The 27,998-nt window shown below is 36.8% G+C and overlaps 1 protein-coding gene across 2 annotated transcripts in view; it reads left to right on the top strand.

The window, feature by feature from the left end:
- The window catches only part of prkchb (protein kinase C, eta, b), a 28,362-nt gene extending 614 nt beyond the window's left edge, over positions 1–27,748 (top strand). The window contains exons 1-14 of one of the 2 annotated variants that reach the window (XM_067383600.1): positions 2,017–2,083; positions 3,430–3,493; positions 5,305–5,461; positions 5,577–5,611; positions 5,705–5,784; positions 5,869–5,998; positions 6,101–6,231; positions 6,360–6,506; positions 7,408–7,581; positions 11,837–11,991; positions 16,785–16,923; positions 17,024–17,212; positions 22,180–22,326; positions 26,540–27,747. In XM_067383600.1, coding sequence (XP_067239701.1) covers positions 2,078–2,083; positions 3,430–3,493; positions 5,305–5,461; positions 5,577–5,611; positions 5,705–5,784; positions 5,869–5,998; positions 6,101–6,231; positions 6,360–6,506; positions 7,408–7,581; positions 11,837–11,991; positions 16,785–16,923; positions 17,024–17,212; positions 22,180–22,326; positions 26,540–26,686 — 1,701 coding nt within the window. In that variant the 5' untranslated portion in view covers positions 2,017–2,077 and the 3' untranslated portion in view covers positions 26,687–27,747. Of the gene's footprint in view, positions 1–2,016; positions 2,084–3,429; positions 3,494–5,304; positions 5,462–5,576; positions 5,612–5,704; positions 5,785–5,868; positions 5,999–6,100; positions 6,232–6,359; positions 6,507–7,407; positions 7,582–11,836; positions 11,992–16,784; positions 16,924–17,023; positions 17,213–22,179; positions 22,327–26,539 lie in introns of those variants that run through there. The other variant, XM_067383599.1, reaches the window with a different exon arrangement.
- Positions 27,749–27,998: the final 250 nt, after the last annotated feature.

Here is a 27,998-nt window from a genome sequence, read left to right as displayed (position 1 = left end):
TAACAACAAATAGAGGAGTTTACAATATGCTAATTTATGGCAGAAATGTTGACATGATAATCACCATTTACTGTCTGACAGTAGCCTAAATGGTATAAAAAATATAGGCTATATATAAGCCTACATATAATTTTTTTATACTACATATTAATGTACTGTTAGGCCTATACAATTTTAACATGATAAATTATTTGTTTTAGCGATGTAAAGAATGAAACATCGATCGAGCAGATGTTGCTATGGTTACCTCATCTAGCGCATGCGATTTTTTTTGTCCTTTTTTATATCTTTTGTTGTGAATCTTGTTACTTAAAAGGACAGTTCACGCAAAAAGTCTTTCATTTACTCACCCTCAAACTTGTATAAATTTATTTCTTCTGCTGAACACAAAAGAAGATATTTTGAAGAATATGAGTAACCAACCCATTTAAAAAAAAAAAAAAATAGCCTAAGTTACTATGGAAGTCAATGGGGTCCATCAACTGTTTGGTTTCCGACATTCTTCAAAATATCTTCTTTTGTGTTCAGCAGAAGAAAGAAATTCATACAGGTTTGGAACAACTTGAGGGCGAGCAAACTGACAGAATTTACATTTCCGGGTGAACTAATCCTTTAAAATAAACATGATTTTGTTATTTGATACTCTGATATAAATATTCTGATAAAAATTTGCATACAAAATGCAGTGAAATACAAAGAGAGATGTGGAAGCCATCGGCCTGTTTTCTTTGTAGTTTTAGTCTTTCCTGACTACAGACCTACCAGTGCTCTTGTCAGAGGGTCCTGTCGCTTTCATTTGTGCAATAACTAGGTCGTGCTCAAAACCACATGTTGCACCCCTCCAAGCATCACGGAAACTCTCAGAACGTTACCTTCTCTTACATCTTTTGGGTAAACGCTGATATGTGGTTTGACATACTCATGTTCTGCTTTTCCTTTAGTCCAAGTGATAAAATGTGGTCAAATGAGCCTCAAACAGTTTTTCTCGTTATATTTTGAAATCTGATTATAACATTTTTTGTGGGTGTTAAAGGTTATGTTTCATACTAAAACATGTCTTAAATTTACACATTAACATTTTTCAAGGTTACACATTTGGCACAGAACATGAAATCATTACTTTTATTAGTATTTTCTTTAGGCTGCATTTGGATGGTATACAAGTTTTTAAATGATAAAACTTTATTTCGATGGTTCACTTTAGACATTCTACTAGCTATTAGTAACTTTGCAAGTACATGTCAACTCATTCTTACCTGAACCGTAACACCTAACAGTTAACTACAGCCTGTTAATACTCAAATTTTAGTTAATTGACAAAGTTACTTATAGTTAGTAGTACATCTAAAAATTGGACCATCTATATAAAGTAACCTAAAATATTCCCCATGGTCACAGTTTCATGTCCTATTTTTTACTGATCATTTTAAAGTCATGACAATATAGGTTGCGGAAAATGTGCTGGGTATTTTGCAAATGTGGTTCTCTCACTCAGTGTTTGCAGGGGACGTGCTTGCAAACTCGCGTACCACCAGTGCAGACATGCTGCTCAACCAAACTAGCCAGATTCCTCTTTGCCCCATATTACCCTCCCATATGCTGTAAACCTTAAGCTGCACATGTAGGCCTAAAACTTGCACTAGTGTTTTAACCAGAACTTAAGTAGACATTTTGTAATGATTTCTATTTGGCTGTGTGGTTGTAAGTGTAATTTTAAAGCCAGCTGCTAAACATAACTGAGCCAGTTCCATAACTTAAACCTCTGCTTCTGCTTTACAGCTGAGAGTTTGTTAAGGAAATACTTGTTATCTTTGCATCTGTTATGCAATCTGCTGGCAACCTATATATTGTGTATTTGAACTATGTGCCTTATGCAATGCTGAGTTTCTCTCTTTACATACTTTTTAAATACTATTTAATTGTCAATAGTGGGTCAATAGTTAAACCTTCCAATCCCTAAGCACTTGTTGTGCTTCGCGGTGTGTGCTATGGGCTCGACTCCCTGAACCAGCCTGTCCTGCTTTCCTGGTCTTGCCTTGCATTACAGGAATTCCTCCCACATTGCAGGGCAAGCTACATGATAGTAAGTGAGAGAATGACTTAGATGGCAAGATTGAATGACTGAAACTGTGATAGAAGGTCAGTGTGAAGAGAGAGACGACTGTCTTTGTGCTGCAGTGAAAGATCATTTTTGATTTTATAGTATATCAAACAACCTTGACTCATACAGGCATCGAAGAGCATTTTTCTCTTATTCCACTTGGTCTGTTGTGACCTGTCATGGTCTTATCCAGATCAAACATAGCCACATCCTTCACTCTAAAAAACATTTCCATTTACCTTTAACATCAATGCTATCAGCTTAGTTGAAAGTCTAGTGGTGCTTTTTTAATATTGGTTTAAATATTCAGTTTAAAGGGTTAGTTCACACAAAAATGAAAATTCTGTCATTAATAACTCACCCTCATGCCGTTCCACACCCGTATGACCTTCGTTAATCTTCGGAACAGAAATTAAGATATTTGAGTTGAAATCCGATGGCTCTGTGAGGCCTCCATAGAGAGCAATGACACTTCCTCTCTCAAGATCCATAAAGGTACTAAAAACATATTTAAATCAGTTCATGTGAGTACAGTGGTTCAATATTAATATTATAAACCGACGAGAATATTTTTGGAGCGCCAAAAAAAACTAAATAACGACTTATATAGTGATGGCTGATTTCAAAACAATGCTTCATGAAGCATCGGAGCACAGATGAATCAGCGTGTCGAATCTGCTGTTCGGAGCGCCAAAGTTACGTGATTTCAGCCTTTGGCAGTTTGACACACGATCTGAATCATGATTTGATACACTGATTCATTTGTGCTCCGATGCTTCATGAAGCATTGTTTTGTAATCGGCCATCACTAAATAAGTCATTATTTCGTGTTTTGGCGCTCCAAAAATATTCTTGTCGCTTTATAATATTAATATTGAACCACTGTACTCACATGAACTGATTTAAATATGTTTTTAGTACCTTTATGGATCTTGAGAGAGGAAGTGACATTGCTGGCTCATCGGATTTTAACTAAAATATCTTAATTTGTGTTCTGAAGATTAACAAAGGTCTTACTGGTGTGGAACGGCATGAGGGTGAGTAATTAATGACATTATTTTCATTTTGGGGTGAACTAACCCTTTAAGTGTGCAGGCTATCATGATATTTTTACAGGTGATATATCGCATTGTGAACTAAAAAAGTTTTAAAATATTTTGTGTTTAGTTTGTTCTAGTGCTAACTATTTGACACGAATGTTATGAAGCTCTGCAGGATATTATATTTTATATAAAAGTGATATTTTATCATAGTGTCAGCACTATAGTAGTTTTATTGTGCTTTTAAAGTGTAATGTATAGTTTCTCACTGGTTATCTCCTTTTCCAGGTGAATCTGGAGCCAGAGGGAAGTGTGTATATATCCATCTCTCTCACCGGCTCCTTTACAGATGGTTAGCTGTTTTCATTAACTAATAGATATGTTTAATGTTTTAAATATAAATCTTTATTTTAATTCTTATTCTTATATAATTATATAAATCAGTTGTTGTAATTATAATGTGTTTGTTTATGTATATATGTCTGACAAATCTGCTATGAACATTTTTTATCACACCATTTTTTTGCCTCTTTATAAAGATCTTGTTTTTTTTTGTCTTTAAATATAGCATACTAGCACACTTTTTAAAGTTTTATTCCAAATTTTTTATCAGGATCATAACCAGCATTTCATTAACCCCTTCAGACCTGTTTAAAAAAAAAAAAAAAAAAATATATATATATATATATATATATATATATATATATATATATGTATATATATATATATATATATATATAAATGAATCATATTTTGACCATACAGTACTTATGAGCTAGAATTTACTGTTTTTTTTTCGAAACTTTACACACAAATCCATGAATTGCATGCACAAAATACAAAATGCCTCAAAATCTCTTCCAAAATGACATCTCAAACGCAAACATTTGTCTTACATTTGCCTTTCATGAGCACCTATGTGCATTTCTGTATAAGACTGAAAGTAATTGGCAGAGAGATTTTGAAAAATTCACGGTAAACACGAAAGCAAGATTATTTATATTTTTACTATAAGCATTTGTGGTTGTAAATACAGTATTATGCAGTACGACAGAAAATAAATACATCAATCATGTGTAATACAGAAACAATGGTAGTGTTTGAAAATGGAAATCAAGATGCTTCCTGTTTTTGTGTGTTGTGTTTTGCAAAAAGTGTTATAAAATTGAAAACTGAATCGAAGGTCGAGAATTAGTTTATGGTTTTGCAGATTTGGTGTGTGGTTCTGGTGTTTGAGTGTCAGGTTTCAGAAAATATATGACAACTAAAGATTTTGTGTGTAAGCAGTTGAAAAAAAAACAGTATGTGAACTAGCATTGACAATTTTGATAAGAGCACAATGAGCAATGGCCATAAGAATGTAGAAAATAATGTAAGATGATAAGATAAATTCTTAAAAAAACTTGTTTGATTCTTTTTGTTGGTTGCAGTGGGTGAATGGAAGTATGTGTGTATATGTCTGTGTGTGTTTGTGTATACTTGCTGGTTTTGATAAATATATGATTGTGTGCTATAGCATCGGTGTGTGTGTGTGTGTGTGTGTGTGTGTGTTGTGTATGCACTCATTTCACATTCACTGTTTCTGTTTTTCACAAACTAACGAAAAACTGAATGACAGTTCATGGTCACAACACTGAAGACAAAATCAGATAAAAAAAAATATTAATAATTAATTTTATTAAGACCTAATGTCCATTGCGATGGACATCAAACTTTAAAAAAAATCCTGTGTTCTACACCTCTGAAAGATCTTCAAATTAACTTTAAATATTATCACTTGATACTGTTAAGATTATAATAGGTAGTTGATGATGGTAAAAGGTAAAAAAGGAGAGCCTCCTTTTCCTGTCTTGGTTAGCTATTCCTGTCTTTTGTGATGCCTGAAACTCAATCGGATAAATGTATTGGTCATACTTTCATTGTAATTGGTTGATCAGGAACCAATCATTGAACATGCAGTACTCATATTATAGAAACATAAAATATTATTGGTTTAAACCAAAAAACAAGCAAACGTGATGTCCATTCCAATAGACGCAGGGTCTGAAGGGGTTAATTATTTGCAAATGTCCTACATGTCTACTTTCCCACAACACTTATAGATTTACACTTAATTTCGTCAGTATTTTAATTGTACTGACTGAGTTTTGCCATAAATTTCAGACGAAGCTGTGAATGGATTGAGAATGAAATCCCATAAAAAGTTTACAAGGAAAAAAGCTTTAAAGAAAAGAAAGGTCCACCAAGTCTACGGACATAAGTTTATGGCAACCTTCCTTCCCCAGCCTACTTTTTGCTGCCATTGCAAAAACTTCATTTGGTGAGACTTACATAGAAAATGCATTCATGTACATAAAACCAGAATTAGCAAGTCAGCCTCATTCAATGTATAGAATGCCATGTGGTTATAAATACTGTATATAATCTTTCCGCAGGGGTGTTATTGGAAAGCAAGGTTATCAGTGTCAAGGTGAGTGTGGTTACTAATATTAGTGGAATAATAATTTTCCCATATGCATACTCCAGGAATAGCAACATTCACTTTTTCGCCTTGCTCTTCTAGTGTGCGCGTGTGTGGTCCATAAGAGGTGTCATAACTTGGTTGTAAGTGAGTGTCCACGCATGAAGAAAGATTCAAATGAGGTAAGAGCGTTTGTGTAAATGCATGTGTGATGACAAAATCATGTCTTGTGGATCCATTTCACCTGCATATTATTCTGTGTACAGGACCAAAGGCAGGGCTTCGGCATCAACTTACCCCACCAGTTCAGAGAGCACAACTACAAAGTTCCCACATACTGTAACCACTGCGGATCTCTCCTTTATGGCTTGATAAAACAGGGTCTTCACTGCAAGAGTAAGCACATATTTACTCGACTTTAATGGAATACAGGGATGCTTCGTAGATTCGTAGCGTCAAAGATTGTTGTTGTCATCTGTGTGGTGTGGATTTGTTCAGGTTGTAAAATGAATATCCACAAACGCTGTGAGCAGAATGTCGCACCCAACTGCGGGGTGAACAGTTCTGAACTTGCCAGCAAATTGTCGGAGATTGGATTGCTCAACACGCTCTCCAAGCGAAAGTCTCAGGTATCTTCATTAAGGAGCCTTCTCAAAAAACCTTCTTTATCAAGGAATATTTGCCTTGGCTATTGAGATAATTCTTCAAATTTATGTACAATGGGTACATTTCTCTATCTATCTATTTCTTTTCACAGAGTTCTCTGTACATGACAGGAGTAAAGGGTCAGAACTCCGTTAAAAACATACCTACAGAACTTGAGGAGCAAGAGGACGAGACTGTTAAAGTTTGTCTGGAAGACTTTAGTTTCTTGCAAGTGCTGGGAAAAGGCAGTTTTGGCAAGGTAGATACACTTGTATCGCACATGTAACTATTCCTCATTACCAAGATTACATTTACTTGCATTTGATCATTATCAATTCTCACTATGTCTTAAAGAGATAGTTCACCTTATCCCATGATTTACTCACCCTCAAGCTATCCTAGGTGTATATGACTATCTTCTTTCAGACGAACCCAAAAAATCGCATCCATCATAAAAATAATCCACTGCTCCAGGGGGTTAATAAAGGCCTTCTGAAGTGAAGCGATTGGTTTTTGTAAGAAAAAAAAAATCCATATTTACAACTTTATTAACTTTAATAGCTAGCTTTCGGCAGACGGCTGTACTCATCGATTTGGAGCGGAAGAGTAACCCCTGACCCGACTCATGACGGATAGAGCAAAACAAAACCCCAGTCATGAATTAGAAGTCTAAAATGAGAAATTTTAAAGAGAAATGTAGGAGGATTTGATATAAGAGAAGAGGAGCTTGAGTTTGTTGCCCAGCCCTATTTATTTGAACCGCAAGAGGTGTCTACTGTACATCCTACAATCACGTCAGGGGTTACTCTTGTGGTGCAAGTTGACTTGCGCATTATGCGTCCAGTTGTCTGCCAGAAGAAACAACCCAATGCTTCGCTTCAGAAGGCATTTATTAACCCCCTGGAACCGTATGGATTATTTTTATGATGGATGGATGAGTTTTTTGGGGCTTCAAAATCTCGCCCCCTATTCACTACAATTATAATGCTTGGAAGAGCATGTGTTAGTCTGAAAGAAGATAGTCATATACACCTAGGATGCCTTGAGGGTAAGTAAATTATGGAATAATTGAAATTTTTTGGTGAATTATCCCTTTAAGAACATCCATAGCAGTTGATGGCACTTTTAAACCACAGATGTGTATATGTGTGTATCTGTAGGTGATGTTGGCTCGTCTAAAAAGTGATCACAGGGTCTTTGCCGTGAAAATGCTGAAGAAGGATGTCATACTGCAAGACGATGATGTCGAGGCAACCATGATTGAGAAGAGAGTGCTGACTCTGGCCCACCAACATCCATTTCTTACACAGCTCTACTACTGCTTTCAGACTGCGGTAAGAGTCCACAAATGGATTCAATATACCCATATTTTGAATTACGCATTATGTCGCGTTGCGTTTTAGGGTTAAAGGAAATGTTAAAGGGTTAGTTCACCCAAAAATTCTGTCATTAATTACTCACCCTCATGTCGTTCCAAACTTGTAAGACTTTCGTTCATCTTCGGAACACATATAAAAAACTTGAAATCCGAGAGCTTTCTGTCCCTCCATAGACAGCTACCAGTGATGCGCGGGTTGATCCAAAATGAGCGGGTGCCTGCGGTCATCCGCGGTCACCCGCGGTTACGAGTCATCCAAAAATATTTTTAATGATATTCGGGTCGCGGTCAGTCGGGTCGTTTGAAATAAAGATGCCAATTAAACCTTTGTAATTTTCAGTTTTACTTAATAAAGGTTTCAGTTTTACTTTCATGGGTATTTGTGAACATTTATTTATGGTTATTGTAGCCTCAGTCTTTGGCTTAGCCTACCTGTTTTCAGGGATGGACTGGGACCAAAAATCGGCCCTGGCTTTTTGGCCCAGACCGGCCCACCACCACATAAGATCACAAATACCACCCGTCCTTCCGCTTATATATATAAAATTTATTCTACTTATTTATTTATTTTTAGTTGTTTACAACCAAGTCACCAAAATACGATGAATAACGTTACACACTGAGCATAACCAAACACACAACAGTAAATCTATTAGCCTTATTACAGTTTACTTATTCTTATCACAATGTTAATTGTTGTTGGTGTGGTTTACTTATATCCAACAAGCTATGGTAAACAAGCTAGGTAACATTATAATCTCTAAAATAGCGGAGTAATCGGAAATAGCGGAAAAAATTCAGTCAAATTCATCAGTTATCATCTTTTTTTTGTTGTTGTTGTTATGACTAATTACTCAGCACCATCAGCGTTAAAGAGAAAATAATCACTTCACCCGATGTTTTTGAATAAAATAGCCTTGACGGCCGACTTACTGGAACTCATCTGTCTGTACTGTTCTCTCCCGCCGGCGCCGCCGGACTTCTACAGAATCTAAGCACAAGCGAGTGTTACGTGCGCGGTGGACCAAACCACTGTGAGGCAAGGGAGGGGTGACTCAAAATGTTTAATAAACTTAAAACGCCCGTTTGCGTTTGTATTGCTTTACTACTTACATAATTATTTTAGGTTTATATAATTTATGCACAATATAGCGTGGTTATTAATTATATTTTTTATATTGCGTGCAGGCAGAAATCTTATAGATGGTGCTGTTCAAAGATATGATTGAGCCAGTCCAGTGTCAATCATGAAAACAACCAATGGGCCGCTAAGCTACATGTTTCATGAGCCGCGTCTGTCAGAAGGAAAAAAATAGCCTATGTGATATTTTTGACTAAAGTGTTTTGGGCCAGCAGCCCAGTGTCAAATGAAAAAGCATTGGGCCGCCGATCTAGGCCTACCACTTTCATGGGCCGAGAGAATTTTTTTTTTTTTTTTGGCGGTCGGCGACCGTCGGCCCCAAAAAGCACGTCGGCCCACCGGGAAAGTGCCCGGTATGCCAGATGGCCAGTCCGCCCGTGCCTGTTTTTGTTCGTCTAAAATGCGTTAATAAATACTTTATTAACATATTCTATCCCTGCATTTTGTGCTTGTGAGAGCTTCAATAGGGCATTCACGTGGCGAAATAGCCAAGTCTACTAATACAAGTGAGAAATCCTTATTTACCTTTTGAATGTTGAGCGTTATTAACTTTTGAATAAATGCTGACACGGGACAAAATGCCCGATTTCCCAACACGTTGAACTGAGCAATGAAATTGTACAATTTTAATAGGCTAAGTTACTTTTAAACGCATATAGCTCAGTAATGTCAGTTTTATGTATTTTCTAAGAGGGGGCGGGATTTTTGTTGGGAAAGTCGGGGGAGAGACGCGCACTTCGATTAGACTGGATAAACACATGCAGCATCTTAATTGTTAAGAAAATGAAACGAAATAAATGAATAAATCAAGCCTTTATTACATAACACTACAACATTCAGAAAAAGAACGGTTTGCGCTCCTAAGGGCTTTCACACTTTTCCAAAAGTGGGCCTTCTCTCAGTTGACCTGCTGATTAGGCTAATTCTTTAAGCAGGGTCGAAACATAAACATCGCATTCATCAATAATATGCATCTGACAGCTGAAATGGAAAATGATGGGCCGCCTCAAGAACTACCTGCTCTCGCCGCTGCACCTCTGAGGGCACCACGTCAGGTCCTGAAATATTTCTCTCCTCCACAGGCCGGATATTATTGGCCAGGGAGGCTGATGGGGGGTTCTTACGTCTATGGCCCAATGACGCTACAATGAGCATTTACTGCTTTTAAAAAATGCGGGTCAGGAAGCGGGTCGGGTACAATATTTTCTTTTCTTTTTTTTTTTTGCGGTCCGAGTTGCGGGCGGGTTAGTTGAAAACGTCGGTCGGGTGCGGGTTGTTTATACATTGACCCGCGCATCACTGACAGCTACGCAACTGACACTGATGCTTCAAAAAGTTCATAAAGAAATCGTAAAACTACAGTTTTGAACAGTTTGAATTTAGGCTTTTATCTGCATAGTGCATACAAACACTGATCAGCGAACATGAACACAAAGCTCAACCGAACATGGTTGACGCGTGAGAACAAACCTCTTCCAGAAGCTCAAATGTTCTGCATAACACACGAGATTGAATTTCATTGGTTCTCATACACGTCAAGCAAGCATGCTTGAGCTTCCGTTTACCACAACTGATGTGTGAGTTGATGAATGTTTACATGTGAATAAAAGCCTAAATTCAAACTGTTCATCATATAGAGCAATCGTGTCTCTTCAGAAAATTTGGACTAAATAGCTCAATTAATATGGATTAGTTTTACGATCTCTTTATGAACTTTTTGAAGTGTCAAAATGTCTTTTGCATAGCTGTCTATGTATGGAGGGACAGAAAGCTCTCAGATTTCATCAAAAACATCTTAATTTGTGTTCTAAAGATGAACAAAAGTCTTATGGTTTGCAATGACATGAGAGTTAATTATTAATAATTAATGACAAAATTTTCTTTTTTTTAGTGAACTATCCCTTTATCCCAGATATTGTCCTGACAGAAAATAACTTGTACCCATTTTTTTTTTTTACAGTGTAAACTCTAAACAAGTAGAGTTTGATTCCTTTATTCTTAGAAGGCACATTCTCGGACAATAAGAATCTAGAAGTGCTTCTCAAACAGCTTTCGGTAAACCAGAGTAAATGCCGTAATCCAGTCAGAGGTGAATTCTGTTCAGTGTTTAATTGGTTGACATGTTATCGTGTAGATAATCTGTAACATGAGCCTTGAAAAAAATCACGCTAGACGTAGCAGTGGAGATTAACTTATGTCACCATGGTTTCCACATGACAAGTGTTGTTGAATGTAGACATTCCATTTCCCTCACACAACCAGGAAACACAACGCATTTTGGCAAAACCCCCTTGACATCATATCAACAATTTGTGTTTTCATTCTTGAAATGCCTTGCTTTTATCTTCAATCTCCTGAAACATCTTCAACCTCCTGAAACTTGATGAGAATGTTTCCTGGGGTTAAAATCCGACAGATGAATAGCAGTAGGTTCATTTAATGCTACTTAATCACTATTTGATACTTGATATACACTACATAAGATTACTGCTCTTTCTGGGAGCATAATTTAAAATAAGAGCCACCCAAAAACCCATTTTAGAGATAATCTAAATGAGTGGTGACCGTTGCAGCACCAAATGTAAACAGTAGATGGAGCGTCTTGGTTAGTAATGTGAGTTATGGTATTTACTTCCTGCTCTGCATACCGAAAGTGTGGGAGGAACGTTAACGGGAAGTTGTTTGTTGACTTACACATTTTACCTCACCCGACTCAGACACTACAAAATGTCATATATAGCCTATATTAATAAATTGATAAAAAGTGACAGTGTAAACTTTTGAACTGTAGTGTTTATTAAATAAATATATTTTAAAATTGCAATAGATATGTAAAATATAATATATAAATCATTGTTTATAGTCATTTGTACTTTTATAGCGTCAATGTGTTATAGAACTCAAGTTCAAATACTGTACATATTACAGATTTACATTAATGCTGGAAGGAGTAATAGAATGAATAGTATATTACATATTTTCCTTTGTATTTGACTCCTTTATGCTTTTATACAGGTTTTTCCACATCATTTTTCTATGTATATGCTAACCTGTGCTTTTCATTTCCCAGGAACGGTTATTCTTTGTCATGGAGTTTGTGAATGGTGGTGACCTCATGTTCCACATCCAGAAGTGCAGGCGCTTTGATGAGCCACGAGCACAGTTTTATTCCGCGGAAATCATTTCCGCCTTGATGTTTCTTCACTCCAAAGGGATCATTTACAGGTGAGGAATACTGTGGATCATGTTAACGTCACATATTTCCTGATATTAATTTGTCTTTGTTATTTATAAGTATCTTTACTCTCTGGTTTAAAATTTGCTACATTATTTTTGAGCTAGCTGTCCAAGTTAGCTTATCTTTCCTCATGGTTTTAATGTACTAAACATGTGATTCCTTTGTCAGAAGGAAAGAATATTTGAAATTCATAATGTTCATCCAAAATTATTGTAGAATTTCACACCCCATTGCAACTGCCTTTCAGTTGTTTGCTTTGACATGCATGTGTGCAGCCCAAAATCTCATCTGCGCATGTCCTGACACACTTAGTCTGATTTTACAGACAGTCTCCGCCCCGGCTTAGCCTTCCCTTTCCTTGTCGGGACATTGTGCTCTTCCTGGCTGTAATCACATGACCTTTGTCTACCTGAATAAGCTTTCCTATAACCCTTGTAATAGATCTGACAAACTGTTTTCCCATTCAAATGAGGCTCGCAGCATTCACGAGTTTCCCTGCTGGGCCTTTACTGGAATTCCAGCGAACTTTGCTGACCCCCCTTTTGTCTTTACAATCGTATGGGCCTCTTTATGGCCACTCTTGCCTTTCCTTTCGATTTTATTGGGCTTTAAAACAAATTATTTTAGGATAATTATAACGCTTCTGTGAAGTGAAGCTTATGGGAGAGATGGCAGTGTTGTAGTGCAAGAGGACTATGGGGACATTTTGAGTGTAGACTTGAGCTGACATCACAGGCCTGCCCAGCATGCAGTGTGGAGCTATTATTACATAAGCTGTTTACTCAGAAAGACAGTGAGAGCAAGGGAGGGAGGCCTTGCACTGCTCTGATTTTATCACATGACTCTCTGTTACAAAGTGCAATATAGCATAACATTCACATGGAATATTCTGAATAAATATTAAAAAGCCCATCAGAATATTTCAGCATTGATCTTGCAGGACCACTTATAACTCACCTTTAATCCAGTAATACAACAATTCGTTGACCTCTGAGTCATCAAGCTGTTTCTCTCCACTTTACCTTACTTAACCCTGATCTTATATTAGGTGCGGCTATAATGCTGTGTAATCTGGCTCTGCTCTAATCCGAGGACTGGACTATGGGTTTATACAGACAGTGCATGACGGAAACGAAGAGTCCATTAATGACTTTAGTGTTTTAGTCTCACTACAGCCTGTTGTACCCAGAGGCTGGATAAAGTGTTTATTGACCTTTCAAACTGTTCCACTGTTGCTAAATTATATCTGATTTCCAAAAGGCCATCAGAAATGACGCACTTTCCATTGTTGTTGTATTCTTTTTACATTTTTTTATCAGAATACTTGGTGTTTCAAGACTTTTGTTGCAACATTGCAAGAGTCTTGGGTTGTCTTACGTAGAGAAGAAAGCATTCAGTTGCATTAGTGATGGTCGGGCAGAGATTTGCCCATTTTGTAGACTCTGCAATAGTTCTGCCAGTTCTCCAGCTGCAGATTCGGGCTGTGGCCGGTGGCCAGGCTGGTGAGTTTGCCATGCTGTCATTTTTGCCAGCGTCAGCCCTCTGAAACTGTGAGCGTGAGACTCTGCATGTCTCTGTGCTTGTGCACTAGGCATTAAGTAAAGGAAGTTAAGATATATTTTTGATTTTGTAGGAGTCTCTGTCTTTCTCCCTCTCTTCAGTTTGTGTATATTACCTGATTCATAACACTTGGGAATAACATTTGTATACATAATTTAAGAAGAAACTAGAAAACACAAATTGCAAGACACACACACACACATAAATACCATTCAAGATTTCAGTAAGATTTTTAAAATGTTTCTTATGCTCCTCAAGGCTGCAAAATACAGTGAAATATTATTAGAATTTGAAATAATTATTTTTTATTTTCATATATTTTAAAATGTAATTTATTCCTATAATGGCAAAGATGAGTTTTCAGCATAATTACTCCAGTCTTCAGTGTCACAAGGTCCTTCAGAAATTATTCTAATATGATGATTTTGGTGTGCAATAAAACATTTATTATTATTATCAATGTTGATAACATTTATTGCTTAAAGGGTTAGTTCACCCAGAAATGAAATCACCCTCATGTCGTTCCAAACCCATAAGACCATTCGGAACACAAATGAAGGTATTTTTGATGAAATCCGAGAGGTTTTTTTTTTTTTATCCCCCATAGAAAGCAATGTAATTACAGTCATTCAAGGTCCAGAAAAGTAGTAAAGTCATTGTTAAAATAGTCAATGTGACTACAGTAGTTCAACCTTAATGTTATGAAGTGACAACAATACTTTTTGTGCGCAAAAACAAAACAAAAATAACACCTTTATTCACAGTTGACACAGTGAATGCAGTTCAGGTCTTCTGTGTTTACGTCTGAATGCTGGTATTGGCCGACGCTGTTCACGTGAGCACCACGACACATGCGTGTGATGCTGACGCAGGAGCCGGCCAATACTGAGCCTGTGTTCGGACATAAACACGGAAGCACTATGTACGAGTCTGACAGGGTAGAGAAAAAAATTTTTGTTTGCTTTTTGTGCACAAAAAGTGTTCTCGTCGCTTTATAACATTAAGGTTGAACCACTGTAGTCACGTTGACTATTTTAACAATGTCTTTAGTATGTTTCTGAACCTTGAATGATAGTCATTACGTTGCTTTCTATGGGGGTTAAAAACCTTTTGGATTTCATCAAAAATATCTTAATTTGTGTTCCAATGACATGAAGGTGAGTATTTAATGACAGAAATATTATTTTTGGGTGATCTTACCCTTTAATATTCTTGTGGAAACCGTGATATAGTCTTTCAGGATTCTTTGATTAATAGAAAGTTTAAAAGAACAGCATATAAGCCTGCAAATATATATACACGCTTTGGCACTCTCTCCTTGATGATTCTCTGTGATTCTAAATGCCTGTTGAAACTTGAGGTATGACAGAAACATAACATATAATTATTATTTTTCCAAGATATGGTCAAGCATTTATATAGGATATATTTATATAGCACGTTATACAATACAGATTGTTTCAAAGCAGCTTTACAATGATAACAGGAGCTGTACAGCAGTCAGTTCAGTGCTGATGCAGGTCCATTGTAAAAATCATCAATTAGTGAATTAGTTAATTTCATCTATAAAGCAGTTCTGCAGAAAAACAGTGTTGTTCTCATCCAGCTCAGTTCAGTTCTTGTCCAACAGTATCAGTACAGTCAATAATATTGAATATTAAGTGTCCCCAACTAAGCAAGCCAAAAGGCAACAGTGGCAAGAAACACAAACTCCATCAGTGACAGAATGGAGAAAAAGGGTTCAGTTCTCCTCTGTGTGATTATGATTCAGGCTGCATCACAAGAAGTCAGATTGTGGATCGGTAGCATTCAGATATTTCATCCACTTCCTTTTACTTGAAGATCAGATTCATCATGCCAGTATGGAAACAAAGCTGGTCATAGGTCTGTGCAGAGGACTTGTCTGATTCTAATTCTGATCTTTAAAGATGTGAGGTGAATTGTTTTATTAGTTTTTTAGTTAGTTTGTTGAACTATTCTCAAGAGAATGATTTTATGAATGATTCTCCTGTTTCATGAATGAGGCTCCAGTGTTACCCATACATTGATGTAATTGTACCCTGACTGAACGAAGTAATGAGAGATGGAACGACACATGCGCATAGTGTTGTACAACACTCTGTTCTTTGTTGTTTACCAGGTAATGCGGCACAGTCACGCACTTTTAACAACACGGTAAAGAGGTAATCTCTCAATGTGTTCTCTGTTAATTGTGTTCTAATGAAATTAGTCCAGATTTCCTTGGGAACAACATGACAACATGATGCTGTTAATCTAATTTACATTCCGTCATTCTCTTTTCCACTGGATCAATATTGCCTCCTTCTCTGATGACAGGTGACTGAATGCTCCTTCTCATGCTGATAACTCTACACCCTTGTGTCAAGCATGCAAGCACTGCAGTACACGCTCACTTTGTCATTGTGCGTCAATACCATTTGAACTCTGTGAACCCTATTTGTTATTCACTATATGTTTGCAATATTTCGTTTACATTTTTTGTGCTACCGCAGGCTCTTTTAGCTTGTTATTGATGACTTTATGCATAGGCACACATGAATTAGAGTTGTAACGCTTAACATGCATAAAATTATACAAATCCTTCAGCTGTTTAATAAAATATTTTGGCTATTTAAAGCATTTAATAATGCTTTTAACATACAATAAAATTTTATTAATTTTGCTTCATTTAATGCACTTTAACATGTTTAAATCCATTCAGAAGAATTGCACAGATTTTGGCCCAAAATAAGTGAAGAAAATGCAGAAAATATCTGTAATTAACCAAAGTAAAAATAGTAAATTATTAATTATTGATATTGGTAATAATAACTTTTACTTTATTGCCATTTACTTGATGGTCACACCCAGTATTATTTTATTTTTATTAATATTTTTGACTTAGCTTTTGTTTTTAGATTTTTAGTTTTCATTTTCATTTTAGTTTAAGTTTTAGTAATTTATGTGCTTTTATCATTTTTTAAAAAAATATTTCTATTTAGATTTAATGTATTTTTTTTTTACTTATTTATTGTATTTACTTATTGTTTTCCCCCCCTTTTTTTACTATTTAATGTATTTTTTATGTTTTTTTTTTTTTTTTTTTAGTTTTAGTAATTTTAGTACTTTAACTTATTTTATTTCAAATAGTACATTTCTTCTAACAAAGGATCACTTAATACAACACGGTAATAATGTCATTCTGTTTTGTGTTTTACAGGGACTTGAAACTGGACAATATTCTTCTGGACAGACATGGCCACTGCAAACTGGCAGATTTTGGCATGTGCAAAGAGGAAATCTTTAATGGAAAACTTACTAGCACCTTCTGTGGGACTCCAGATTATATTGCACCTGAGGTGAGTATCACTAAAAGAAGATGTATATAAGAAGATAATGGTGTGGGTGGGTGTGTGTTCTCTTCCCATGTAGATGTTTTATGCTGTGTGTCTCTCTCAGATCATCCTGGAGGAGCTGTATGGCATATCAGTGGACTGGTGGGCTCTGGGCGTGCTGCTTTATGAGATGCTGTCAGGTCATGCTCCATTTGAAGCGGAGACTGAGGACGAGCTGTTTGAGTGCATCCTAAGAGATGAGATCATTTATTCATCCTGGCTCAGCAACGAAGCAGAGGACATCCTTAGAGGAGTGAGTCTATATCTGCAGTCAAGAGATCAGATTGATTACACACGATGGCTAAAAATCTGACTAAAATAATTTGTTTTTATAAAATGTCTTGTAAATGTGGCTGTAGCTCGGCTTCGTCCAGTATGTTTATATGTTAATTGGAATACAATTGGCTAAGCACATGCTCCAAACAGAACAACATACATTTAATCATTCAGATATTTGATTTTCACAATTGTTAATCTTGTGCTGATGTTTTATTGTGAAGTTTTCCAGTGGCTTTTAGCTGCAGAAAATAAGGTCTGTGACTAACAAAAGCTTATGATTCTTAGACATTTTGTTCATCATGATAATACTCACACACGAACACAACTTTTATGAATTTCAAAGCTTTAATACAATCGGCAGAAGTTAGAAGTTAAACGTAGGCTATAAATGAACTAACTACAGTACCGTCGCATGACTTCAATGTCACCATTTCTTCAACTCTTTAAGTCTTTGTTTAAAGGGTTAGTTCACCCAAAAATGAAAATTCTGTCATTTATTACTTACCCTCATGCCGTTCCAAACCTGTAAAACCTTTGTTAATCTTCAGAACACAAATTAAGACATTTTACTTGAAATCCAATGGCTCCGTGAGCCTCCATAGGGAGCAATGACACTTCCTCTCTCAAGATCCATAAAGGTACTAAAAACATATTTAAATCAGTTCATGTGAGTACAGCGGTTCAATATTAATATTATAAAGCGACGAGAATATTTTTGGTGCACCAAAAAAAACAAAATAACGACTTATTTAGTGATGGCTGATTTCAAAACACTGCTTCAGGAAGATTCGGAGCACAAATGAATCAGTGTATCGAATCATGATTCAGATCGCGTGTCCAACTTCCAACGGCTGAAATCACGTGACTTTGGCACTCCGAACAGTAGATTCGATACACTGATTCATTTGTGCTCCAATGCTTCCTGTTATGAGAATGAAGTTCCTTTGCTCAAGAAGGGTTCTGTGAAGAGAGAAGCTGGCCAAGGTCACTTGGGGTGGGGTGCCAGGTATAAGTTGATCAGTTGCATTCCAGCCCTGTCAGAGTCGAGACATTCTTTTTTGTGACACCCTGTTCAAGTGCTTCGTATTAAGAAAAATGCAAGCGAGTTTAGAACAGCAGTATGTGATACAATTTTGTGTGAAAGTGCATCAGAAACTTTGAAAATGGTGAGGAAAGCTTATGGAGAAGTGGTGCTATCTTCTGCATAAGTGCAACGATGGCACAAGGCCTTCAAGAAAGAACGAGAAGGTGATGAAGACGAACAACGATCAGGACACCCCTCTTTGTCAAAAACGGAAAGGAATGTGGATGCAGTGAGGTCTGTTTTCAACCATGACCGACGGCTCACTATCAGAATGACTGCAGAGGAAACGGGAATTACCAAGTCAACTGTTCATGAAATCGTGACTCAGGATAAGAAAATGGGTAAAGCGTGTGCGAAAACTTCCAAAGAACTTGTCATCCGATAAGAAGGAACACCGTCAACTAGTTTGCCATGACCTGTTGGCCCGTTTGGAAAGAGAGCCTGATTTTTTTTCGAGTCGAGTGATCATGGGAGATAAATCCTAGATATTTGAGTATGATCTCGAGATGAAGAAAATAAAAAAGTTAATGGCATACACCCACATCACCTTGCTCCAAGAAAGCTTGAATGATCAAATTGAAAGTCAAATCAATGGTCATTGTTTTTTGTTTTTTTTGTTTTTTTATTCACGTGGAATTGTCACTATGCAGGCTCTGAACTCCATCCCACATGAAGACTTCCTGGGATGCTATGAAGAATGGAAAAATCGCTGTGAGTTTTGGGTACACTCACAAGGTACATACTTTGAAGGAGACAGTGTTCAATTGTTACATTTTTCAATAAAAGAATTTTTAAAATATCATTCTCATTAATTTCTGAACAAACTTCGACTGTTTTGCATTTTGCAAATGTTAAATGAATTTAAACCTGGAGCGATGAAGACCGAAGCTTCAATGTAAGCGTACTCAAAGATGCCACTTCAATGAAATCCATTGTTTTGTACATTTATTTGACTTTTACAAGACCACATTCTTTACATTAACTCAAAGGACATAACCCAGAGTCTTGACTTACATCTCAGGCAGCTATGTTGGGAAATCTGTGACTTTCCTGGCAGTGATGTCTTATGATTAAACCACATGCTTCCTCTTCCATTGTAATCATTCATTACCAAAACATTTATATAACACAGAGTGTCAACTTAAGGCCTTCATGCTGAAACATGATTCTGTTCTAATCTTCAACAAGCTCTTATTCTCACCAGAATAACCTCAAATCTGGCTTCATTTAAGAGCTCTGAGTGAACATGTTTCTTGGCTAATGCAGTCGAGAGGATGTTCTGAGGGTCTTGGCCAGCTGTTCCTATGTAAGCAGCAGTAATATGAGACTAATAAGGAGCAGAGAGCCTGTGGGCAGACCCTCCACTGCTGGTGTTTTATCCTTTTAAAGACCCGAGATGTCACTATCAGAGGCTATCCCTGCCCTTTGTGATGTTGCTTAAGCTCCATTGTGCCCCATGAAGGGTTAAATAGCTGTGTCATGGTAAAAGGATTAACATCATGTGCCTAAGTAGAGGTCTTCTCGCATTAGTAGAGTAAAATCCCTAATACCTCTGTCTCCTTTCCAAGGGCTCAAGTCAGTGATCTGATCTGTGCGGTATTGTGGACAGTAAACTTTGCAGACCAGACAGAGAGAATTGTGGAAGTTTAAAAGGACAAAGTTGTATTTTTCCAGTGGTTTTTAGTATTTGGACTTGAAACTATGTTCTTGCATTAGATAACAAAATATCAAAAAAAAAAGTGGTAATCTAAATTAACTGGTTTTATTCAAAAATATTATTTAAAAGGTGCCATCGAACGCTATTTACAAGATGTAATATAAGTCTAAGGTGTCCCCTGAATGTGTCTGTGAAGTTTCAGCTCGAAATACCCCATAGATTAATTAATTTTTTTAACTGCCTATTTTGGGACATAATTAGAAATGCGTCGATTCATGTTGCGGCCCCTTTAAAGGGTTAGTTCACCCAAAAATGAAAATTCTGTCATTTATTACTTACCCTCATGTCGTTTCACACCCGTAACACCTTCGTTAAACTTTGGAACACAAATTAAGATATTTTAGTTGAAATCCGATGGCTCCGTGAAGCCTCCATAGGGAGCAATGTCACTTCCTCTGTCAAGATCCATTAATGTACTAAAAACATATTTAAATCAGTTCATGTGAATACAGTGGCTCAATATTAATATTGTAAAGCGACGAGAATACTTTTGGTGCGGCAAAAAAAACAAAATAACGACTTATTTAGTGATGACCGATTTCAAAACACTGCTTCAGGAAGATTCAGAGCATAAATGAATCAGTGTATCGAATCATGAATCGGATTGTGGGTCAAACTGATGAAATCACGTGACTTTGGCGCTCCGAACTGCAGATTCGACACACAGATTCACAATGCTCCGATGCTTCCTGAAGCAGTGTTTTGAAATCGGCCATCACTAAATAAGTTATTTTGTTTTTTTGCCGCACCAAAAGTATTCTCATATATAAGATTAACGAAGGTCTTACGGGTGTGAAACGATATGAGGGTAAGTAATAAATGACAGAATTTTCATTTTTGGGTGAACTAACCCTTTAAATGCTCACGCTCCCCGCCCACGGAGCTCGCGCTTGCCTTAAACAGTGCATAAACAAAGTTCAATCATGACAACTTTCGGAGTGAATTAAATTCAACCAGCATTTATTGGCATGGGGTATGAAGTATACATGGCTTGATTTTGGCGTACGAGATCTGCTACGCTGCTGCTGCTGCTGAGCAAATACAAATTGTTTAGCTTAGTCAAATAAAACAACAAGGAAGAGGCTGCTGCAAGAATGGTAGAACCCCCGTAGCAGATCTCTACAGGTGGCGCTGGGGAGGAGGAGGGATAACAGCGCTTCACATTGCGCAGCTTGTCGATCGCAGGCTAGGGTACGATATATATGTTTGCGTGGATATGGAATTACTTCCGATTGGCTGATGCCATGGCGTAGAAAGACCCAATAAGCGCTCGGTTAGAGTTTCATGACTGAACTTTGTATTTTACACTGCTAATATAACCGTCAAAATGGATCTTTACAAAGTGTTCGTCATGCATACTGCATGAATGCGTCAGATTATGTGAGTATTGTATTTATTTGGATGTTTACATTTGAATTTGAGGCTGTGCTCCGTGGCTAACGGCTAATGCTACACTGTTGGAGAGATTTATAAAGAATGAAGTTGTGTTTATGAATTATACAGACTGCAAGTGTTTCATAATGAAAATAACGACGGCTCTTGTCTCCGTAAATACAATAAGAAACGATGGTAACTTTAACCACATTTAACAGTACATTAGCAACACGCTAACGAAACAATTAGAAAGACAGTTTACAAATATCACTAAAAATATCGTGATATCATGGATCATGTCAGTTATTATCGCTCCATCTGCCATTTTTCGCTGTTGTCCTTGCTTGCTTACCTAATCTGATGATTCAGCTGTGCACATCCAGACGTTAACTGGCTGCCCTTGTGTAATGCTTTGAACATGAGCTGACATATGCAAATATTCAGGGCATACACCCCGACTGTTACGTATTTCGCCCGTTCTTCGGAGGTCTTTTAAACAAATTAGATTTATATAAGAAGGAGGGCACTTTTTCTTTTCTTAATTCTAGGGCACCTTTAACATCACTGAACCAACCTATGTATATACATTAATTTGTAGCAAAAAAAGGGTTGAAGCAGGTAGAAAATGCACTTTAAGGTAACAATTGCAGGTTACCACCTTTTACACTGTGTCACTTGTTTGAGAGATTGAACTAGTGTATTTTTCAAGCACTGTGTTCAAAAGCTTAATAAGGAAGATTTGTGTTTGCTTTTGCTATTTACCCAGTTACTCACCAGAGACCCGGCGTGTCGATTGGGCTGCATGGATAGAGATGGAGGAGAAGAGGCCATCACTGCACACCCGTTTTTCACAGGACTGGACTGGGAGAAGCTGAACAGACGAGAGATCAAACCACCGTTCACACCTCGAATAGTAAGCCTACCTCTTCACTTCTACTGTTTAATTCTCTTCTGTATATTGTACAGAAGAGGATTAAATTCAGTTATGGACTTTCTTTATATTGAATATTCAGAACCAATTTTTAATTATTGATTTATTTTAATTCATTTCATTTTAATATATTTAATAAAACACAGTTCAACAAGTTCTCATTTGTTGACATTAGTTAACGACATTAGTTAACGACATTAGTTACCATATGCTAACAATGAACAATACTTCTAAAGCACTTACTGATCTTAGTTAATGTTAATCTCAACATTTACTGATACAAACACAATTCCAAAAAAGTTGGGACACTGTACAAATTGTGAATAAAAACCGAATGCAATGATGTGGAAGTTTCAAATTTCAATATTTTATTCAGAATACAACATAGATGACATATCAAATGTTTAAACTTAGAAAATGTATCATTTTAAGGGAAAAATAAGTTGATTTTAAATTTCATGGCATCAACACATCTCAAAAAAGTTGGGACAAGGCCATGTTTACCACTGTGTGGCATCCCCTCTTCTTTTTATAACAGTCTGCAAACGTCTGGGGACTGAGGAAACAAGTTGCTCAAGTTTAGGAATAGGAATGTTGTCCCATTCTTGTCTAATACAGGCTTCTAGTTGCTCAACTGTCTTAGGTCTTCTTTGTCGCATCTTCCTCTTTATGATGCGCCAAATGTTTTCTATGGGTGAAAGATCTGGACTGCAGGCTGGCCTTTTCAGTACCCGGATCCTTCTTCTACGCAGCCATGATGTTGTAATTGATGCAGTATGTGGTCTGGCATTGTCATGTTGGAAAATGCAAGGTCTTCCCTGAAAGAGACGATGTCTGGATGGGAGCATATGTTGTTCTAGAACTTGGATATACCTTTCAGCATTGATGGTGCCTTTCCAGATGTGTAAGCTGCCCATGCCACATGCACTCATGCAACCCCATACCATCAGAGATACAGGCTTCTGAACTAAGCGCTGATAACAACTTGGGTTGTCCTTGTCCTCTTTGGTCCGGATGACATGGCGTCCCAGTTTTCCAAAAAGAACTTCAAATTTTGATTCGTCTGACCACAGAACAGTTTTCCACTTTGCTACAGTCCATTTTAAATGAGCCTTGGCCCAGAGAAAATGCCTGCACTTCTGGGTCATGTTTAGATATGGCTTCTTTTTTGACCTATAGAGTTTTAGCTGGCAACAGCGAATGGCGCGGTGGATTGTGTTCACCAACAATGTTTTCTGGAAGTATTCCTGAGTCCATGTTGTGATTTCCATTACAGTAACATTTCTGTATGTGATGCAGTGCCGTCTAAGGGCCCAAAGATCACGGGCATCCAGTATGGTTTTCTGGCCTTGACCCTTACACACAGAGATTGTTCCAGATTCTCTGAATCTTTGGATGATATTATGCACTGTAGATGATGATAACTTCAAACTCTTTGCAATTTTTCTCTGAGAAACTCCTTTCTGATATTACTCCACTATTTTTCGCCGCAGCATTGGGGGAATTGGTGATCCTCCGCCCATCTTGACTTCTGAGAGACACTGCCACTCTGAGAGGCTCTTTTTATACGCAATCATGTTGCCATTTGACCTAATAAGTTGCAAATTGGTCCTCCAGCTGTTCCTTATATGTACATTTAACTTTTCCAGGCTCTTATTGCTACCTGTCCCAACTTTTTTGGAATGTGTAGCTCTCATGAAATTCAAAATGAGCCAATATTTGGCATGACATTTCAAAATGTCTCACTTTCAACATTTGATATGTTATCTATATTCTATTGTGAATAAAATATAAGTTTATGAGATTTGTAAATTATTGCATTCCTTTTTTTATTCACAATTTGTACAGTGTCCCAACTTTTTTGGAATCGGGTTTGTACATTTTTAAGATCAAAATTTTACATCAGCACAAAATTTTACATTAATGCACTGTGAACTAACATGAACATATACAGTTTATTAACTAACATTAACAAAGGTTAATAAATGCTGTAAAAATACATTGATCATAGTTAGTTCATATTAACCAGTTTTGATCGCTAGTTTGACATGTTTGCCGACAGCCGATTAATGACCATTGCGATCAAATTTAACCTCTGACAACATCCTGGCAGCATCAGAATTTTTGAGGCGCCGTCCTGCAATGTGACTTCTCCTCCTCCTAACCATCAAATCAAAACCTAATAGGAGAACCCAATGACGCAATAAGTGAGACAACAACAATCCACCACTTGCTCCACACACGTCTTCTTTCCTTTCAAGAAAAAACATGTTCAAAATTTATGCTAGACATTTTTTTTGTTTGCTAGCCACCATTTTTATCTCACATGTAAATGCAGCTCACAGTCACTGAACGTGTTATGCATTGATGTAAAACTCTGGATGAGTCTTCTTGTGTGTGTCCATTTTTAATGTGTCTTGACTGCCTTACAGTCTGACATTTAAGACAACTGAGATCCTACAGTGTGGCATGGCTTACAGCAGGGATCATATTCATACAGCCTGACATACAACAATCGTAAAAGATTATCATAAATCGAAAAGTGTGTACCCAGCTTAATGTCAAAGGGTTAGTTCACCCAAAAATGAAATTTCTGACATTAAGTACTCACCATCATGTCATCCCAAACCTGTAAGACCTTTGTTCATCTCAAACGTTAAGATATTTATGATGAAATCCGAGGGTTTCTGAAGCACACATAGGCAGCAATGTCATTGTACCTTTTGAGGTTCAGAAAGGTAGCAAAGACATTGTTAAAATAGTTCATGTGACTACAGTGGTTCAACCTTACAGTTTTCCCGATTGCTTAAACACATTTCTTGAAATAATGCCTCCTTTTCTCGAAACTCTAAACACAAATCCATAACTTCTCACCAATTCCCCAAACTTCATATTGAAACTCTCCACTCAAAACCATTCAATCTACGCTGAACTGCATTCACTATGTCAATTCTCGTTGCTTCATAAAATTAAGGTTGAACCTCTGTAGTCACATGGACTATTTTAACGATGTCTGTACTACCATTCTGGACCTCAAGGTGCAATGCCTATGTCTGCTTCAGAAACAAAGGTCTTACGTTTTTGGGACGACATGAGTGTGAGTACTTAATGATAAAAATGTCATATTTGGGGGAACTAACCCTATATTCTAGTGGAAACTGTGATACAGTCTTTCAGGCATTATTGTAAAATGTTACCAATATATCTTTATTATCATTGAAATTTAATAATTATAATTAGGTATTATGTTCACCTTGTTTTCTGTGTTCTGTTCCTGTTTCTTTTGTTCCCCACTTTGCCTCTCTTAATTTGTTACCATGGTTACTGATTTAGTTGCACTCCTGTTTCTAGTCTGCTTTATTATCCTGTGTATTAAAGTCCTCAGTTTTCCTCAGTTCCTTGTCATGTATTGTCTTTGTGTTTGTAAGGGTACGTTTACACGACTACGATATGCTTAAAATGGAGAAGTTTTTCCTTTGAGTTTTCCACGTACAGACGACACCATTGTCAAAATAATCCCAATTCATACAAATCCATGAAAACTACTTAAAACGCTATATTGTGCTGGCAGGCCATTAGATGGCGATAAAACACTATAGACTGAACATGTAATACGCATGTGCATGACGTCATCGTTTTCACAAATTCGTGTTTTTGTTGTTTACATGGAGACCGTTTTTAAAACCTTGGACTTTGAAACACGTTTTTAGAAGTTTGCGTTTTCAGGCTGTGTTCATTGTCGTGCAAATGAACATCCAAAACGCATAAAAAGTTTTACGTTTTTAGTTGAAAACAGTGTCGTGTAAACAGCCAATAAAGCTGTTGCATTCTATCTTTGGATTCCTGGGCGGGTTCTTCTTTTGTTGTTTTTGTTAAAAACTAATTTTGCTGCTTTTGTATCCAACTTTCCTTCTCCTTGCCTGCTGAGTAACAAATAAACTTGATGATGATTATATTTATCCAAAATTGTTGATTGGTTGAAGACATTTTACAATACTTATATTAATATATTTAATGACATTTAATTATAATATCAAGTAACTAAAATTATTTTAGCTACTTTACCTGTGAAATACTGTTGTTTAGTGCTATTCTTTATAGACGCACCAAATGAAGCCATTTATCCGTAGACTTGACATTAATGAACCGATTAATTTGAAAAGGGTGAATATAATATTTTTGCTTTGTTTTGTAGGAATCTATTGAGGATGTGGCCAATTTTGACCCTGACTTCACACAAGAGGATCCGTGTCTTACACCCATAGAGGACAGCCTTTTCCATTTGCACCAGGATGATTTTAAAGACTTCACCTATACAGCTCCAGTGCTGCGACTGAACTAACATTCATGGCTTATTTAGATTGTTACTTTCCCTAATTAAAGGATTAATTCACTTTCAAATAAAATTTTCCTGATAATTTACTCACCCCCATGCCATCCACGATGTTCATGTCTTTCTTTCTTCAGTCGAAAAGAAATTAAGGTTTTTGATGAAAACATTCCAGGATTATTCTCCTATTCTACTTACAGAAAAAAACTAAACTGGCACCGCATTTTTTCCGTAAGTATTGTTTAAAGCCCTTTGAAGCTGCACTGAAACTGTAATTTTGACCTTCAACTGTTTGGAGGCCATTGAAGTCCATTATATGGAGAATAATCCTGGAGTGTTTTCATCAAAAACCTTAATTTCTTTTCGACTGACGAAAGAAAGACATGAACATCTTGGATGACATGGGGGTGAGTAAATTATCAGGAAGATTTTATTTGAAAGTTGACTAATCCTTTAACTTCCTCTGGCGAACTTCTTTTAATACACTTTATTGACAAACTTGGTGCCAAGGCAAAAATTTCAAACGGTAGAAGCGTTTTGAAGTGTTTTTTTCCTGCATAAACGTACGCATAGTCAGTATATGATTTTTACAAGTGTATCTGTTTTTTGTTACTTGCATGACAATATGCGAATTTATGCAGCTGCCAACTGCTTTGTCTTGCAGCTTAATAGTAAGCATGTGAACAGATTCTCAGCAAGTTACTTGCAATGAGCACTTGTTAGTTGAGTTGTTAACTGAGTCATTGTAATGAGTTAAGTTATGTTATGTGTTGTAAAGTATTGCTAACTAATAAACTTGAAAAATTCTTTTGTAACAGATTGTAAAGGACCATTTTGGTTTACTTCAACTGCATGTGACACATAGTCCAGTTCATTGAATAATGAAGCAAGGGAACTGTGGCGTGAGATAGAAACATGAAATTTTCATGAGAAAAACAAAAAAACATATCCTTTACACCTCAAAGGAAAAACAGAGGTGCGGTCATGTCACATTTCTCTGTAGACGTGCAAATCCTCCATGAATAATGTATTACCATCAATTTATTTGTTCTCACAAGCTCACTCTGTATTTGAAGCAGCGATGATGCACTGATAATGCACTGCGTACACTAGTGCTACACAACATTAATGTGATTAATGAGAGTAAGATTATGAACATAAAATATCATTTTTTTTTTTGTATCAATTTTTGATTCTTTATTGCATGTCTGGACATTTGGTTGAAGGGATTAATTGTATTCTATTCAAGCATTCTATTGTTTGAAAAGTGACTTGGTGAATTACCCAATATGGGGTTTTACACACTTGCCCTAAACCAGTTTTA

The sequence above is a fragment of the Chanodichthys erythropterus genome, chromosome 4 (assembly GCF_024489055.1).
Source record: "Chanodichthys erythropterus isolate Z2021 chromosome 4, ASM2448905v1, whole genome shotgun sequence".
Lineage (NCBI taxonomy): Eukaryota > Metazoa > Chordata > Actinopteri > Cypriniformes > Xenocyprididae > Chanodichthys > Chanodichthys erythropterus.
The sequence above is the reverse complement of the archived record's forward strand: the minus strand, read 5'-3'. Positions and strand labels throughout refer to the sequence as shown.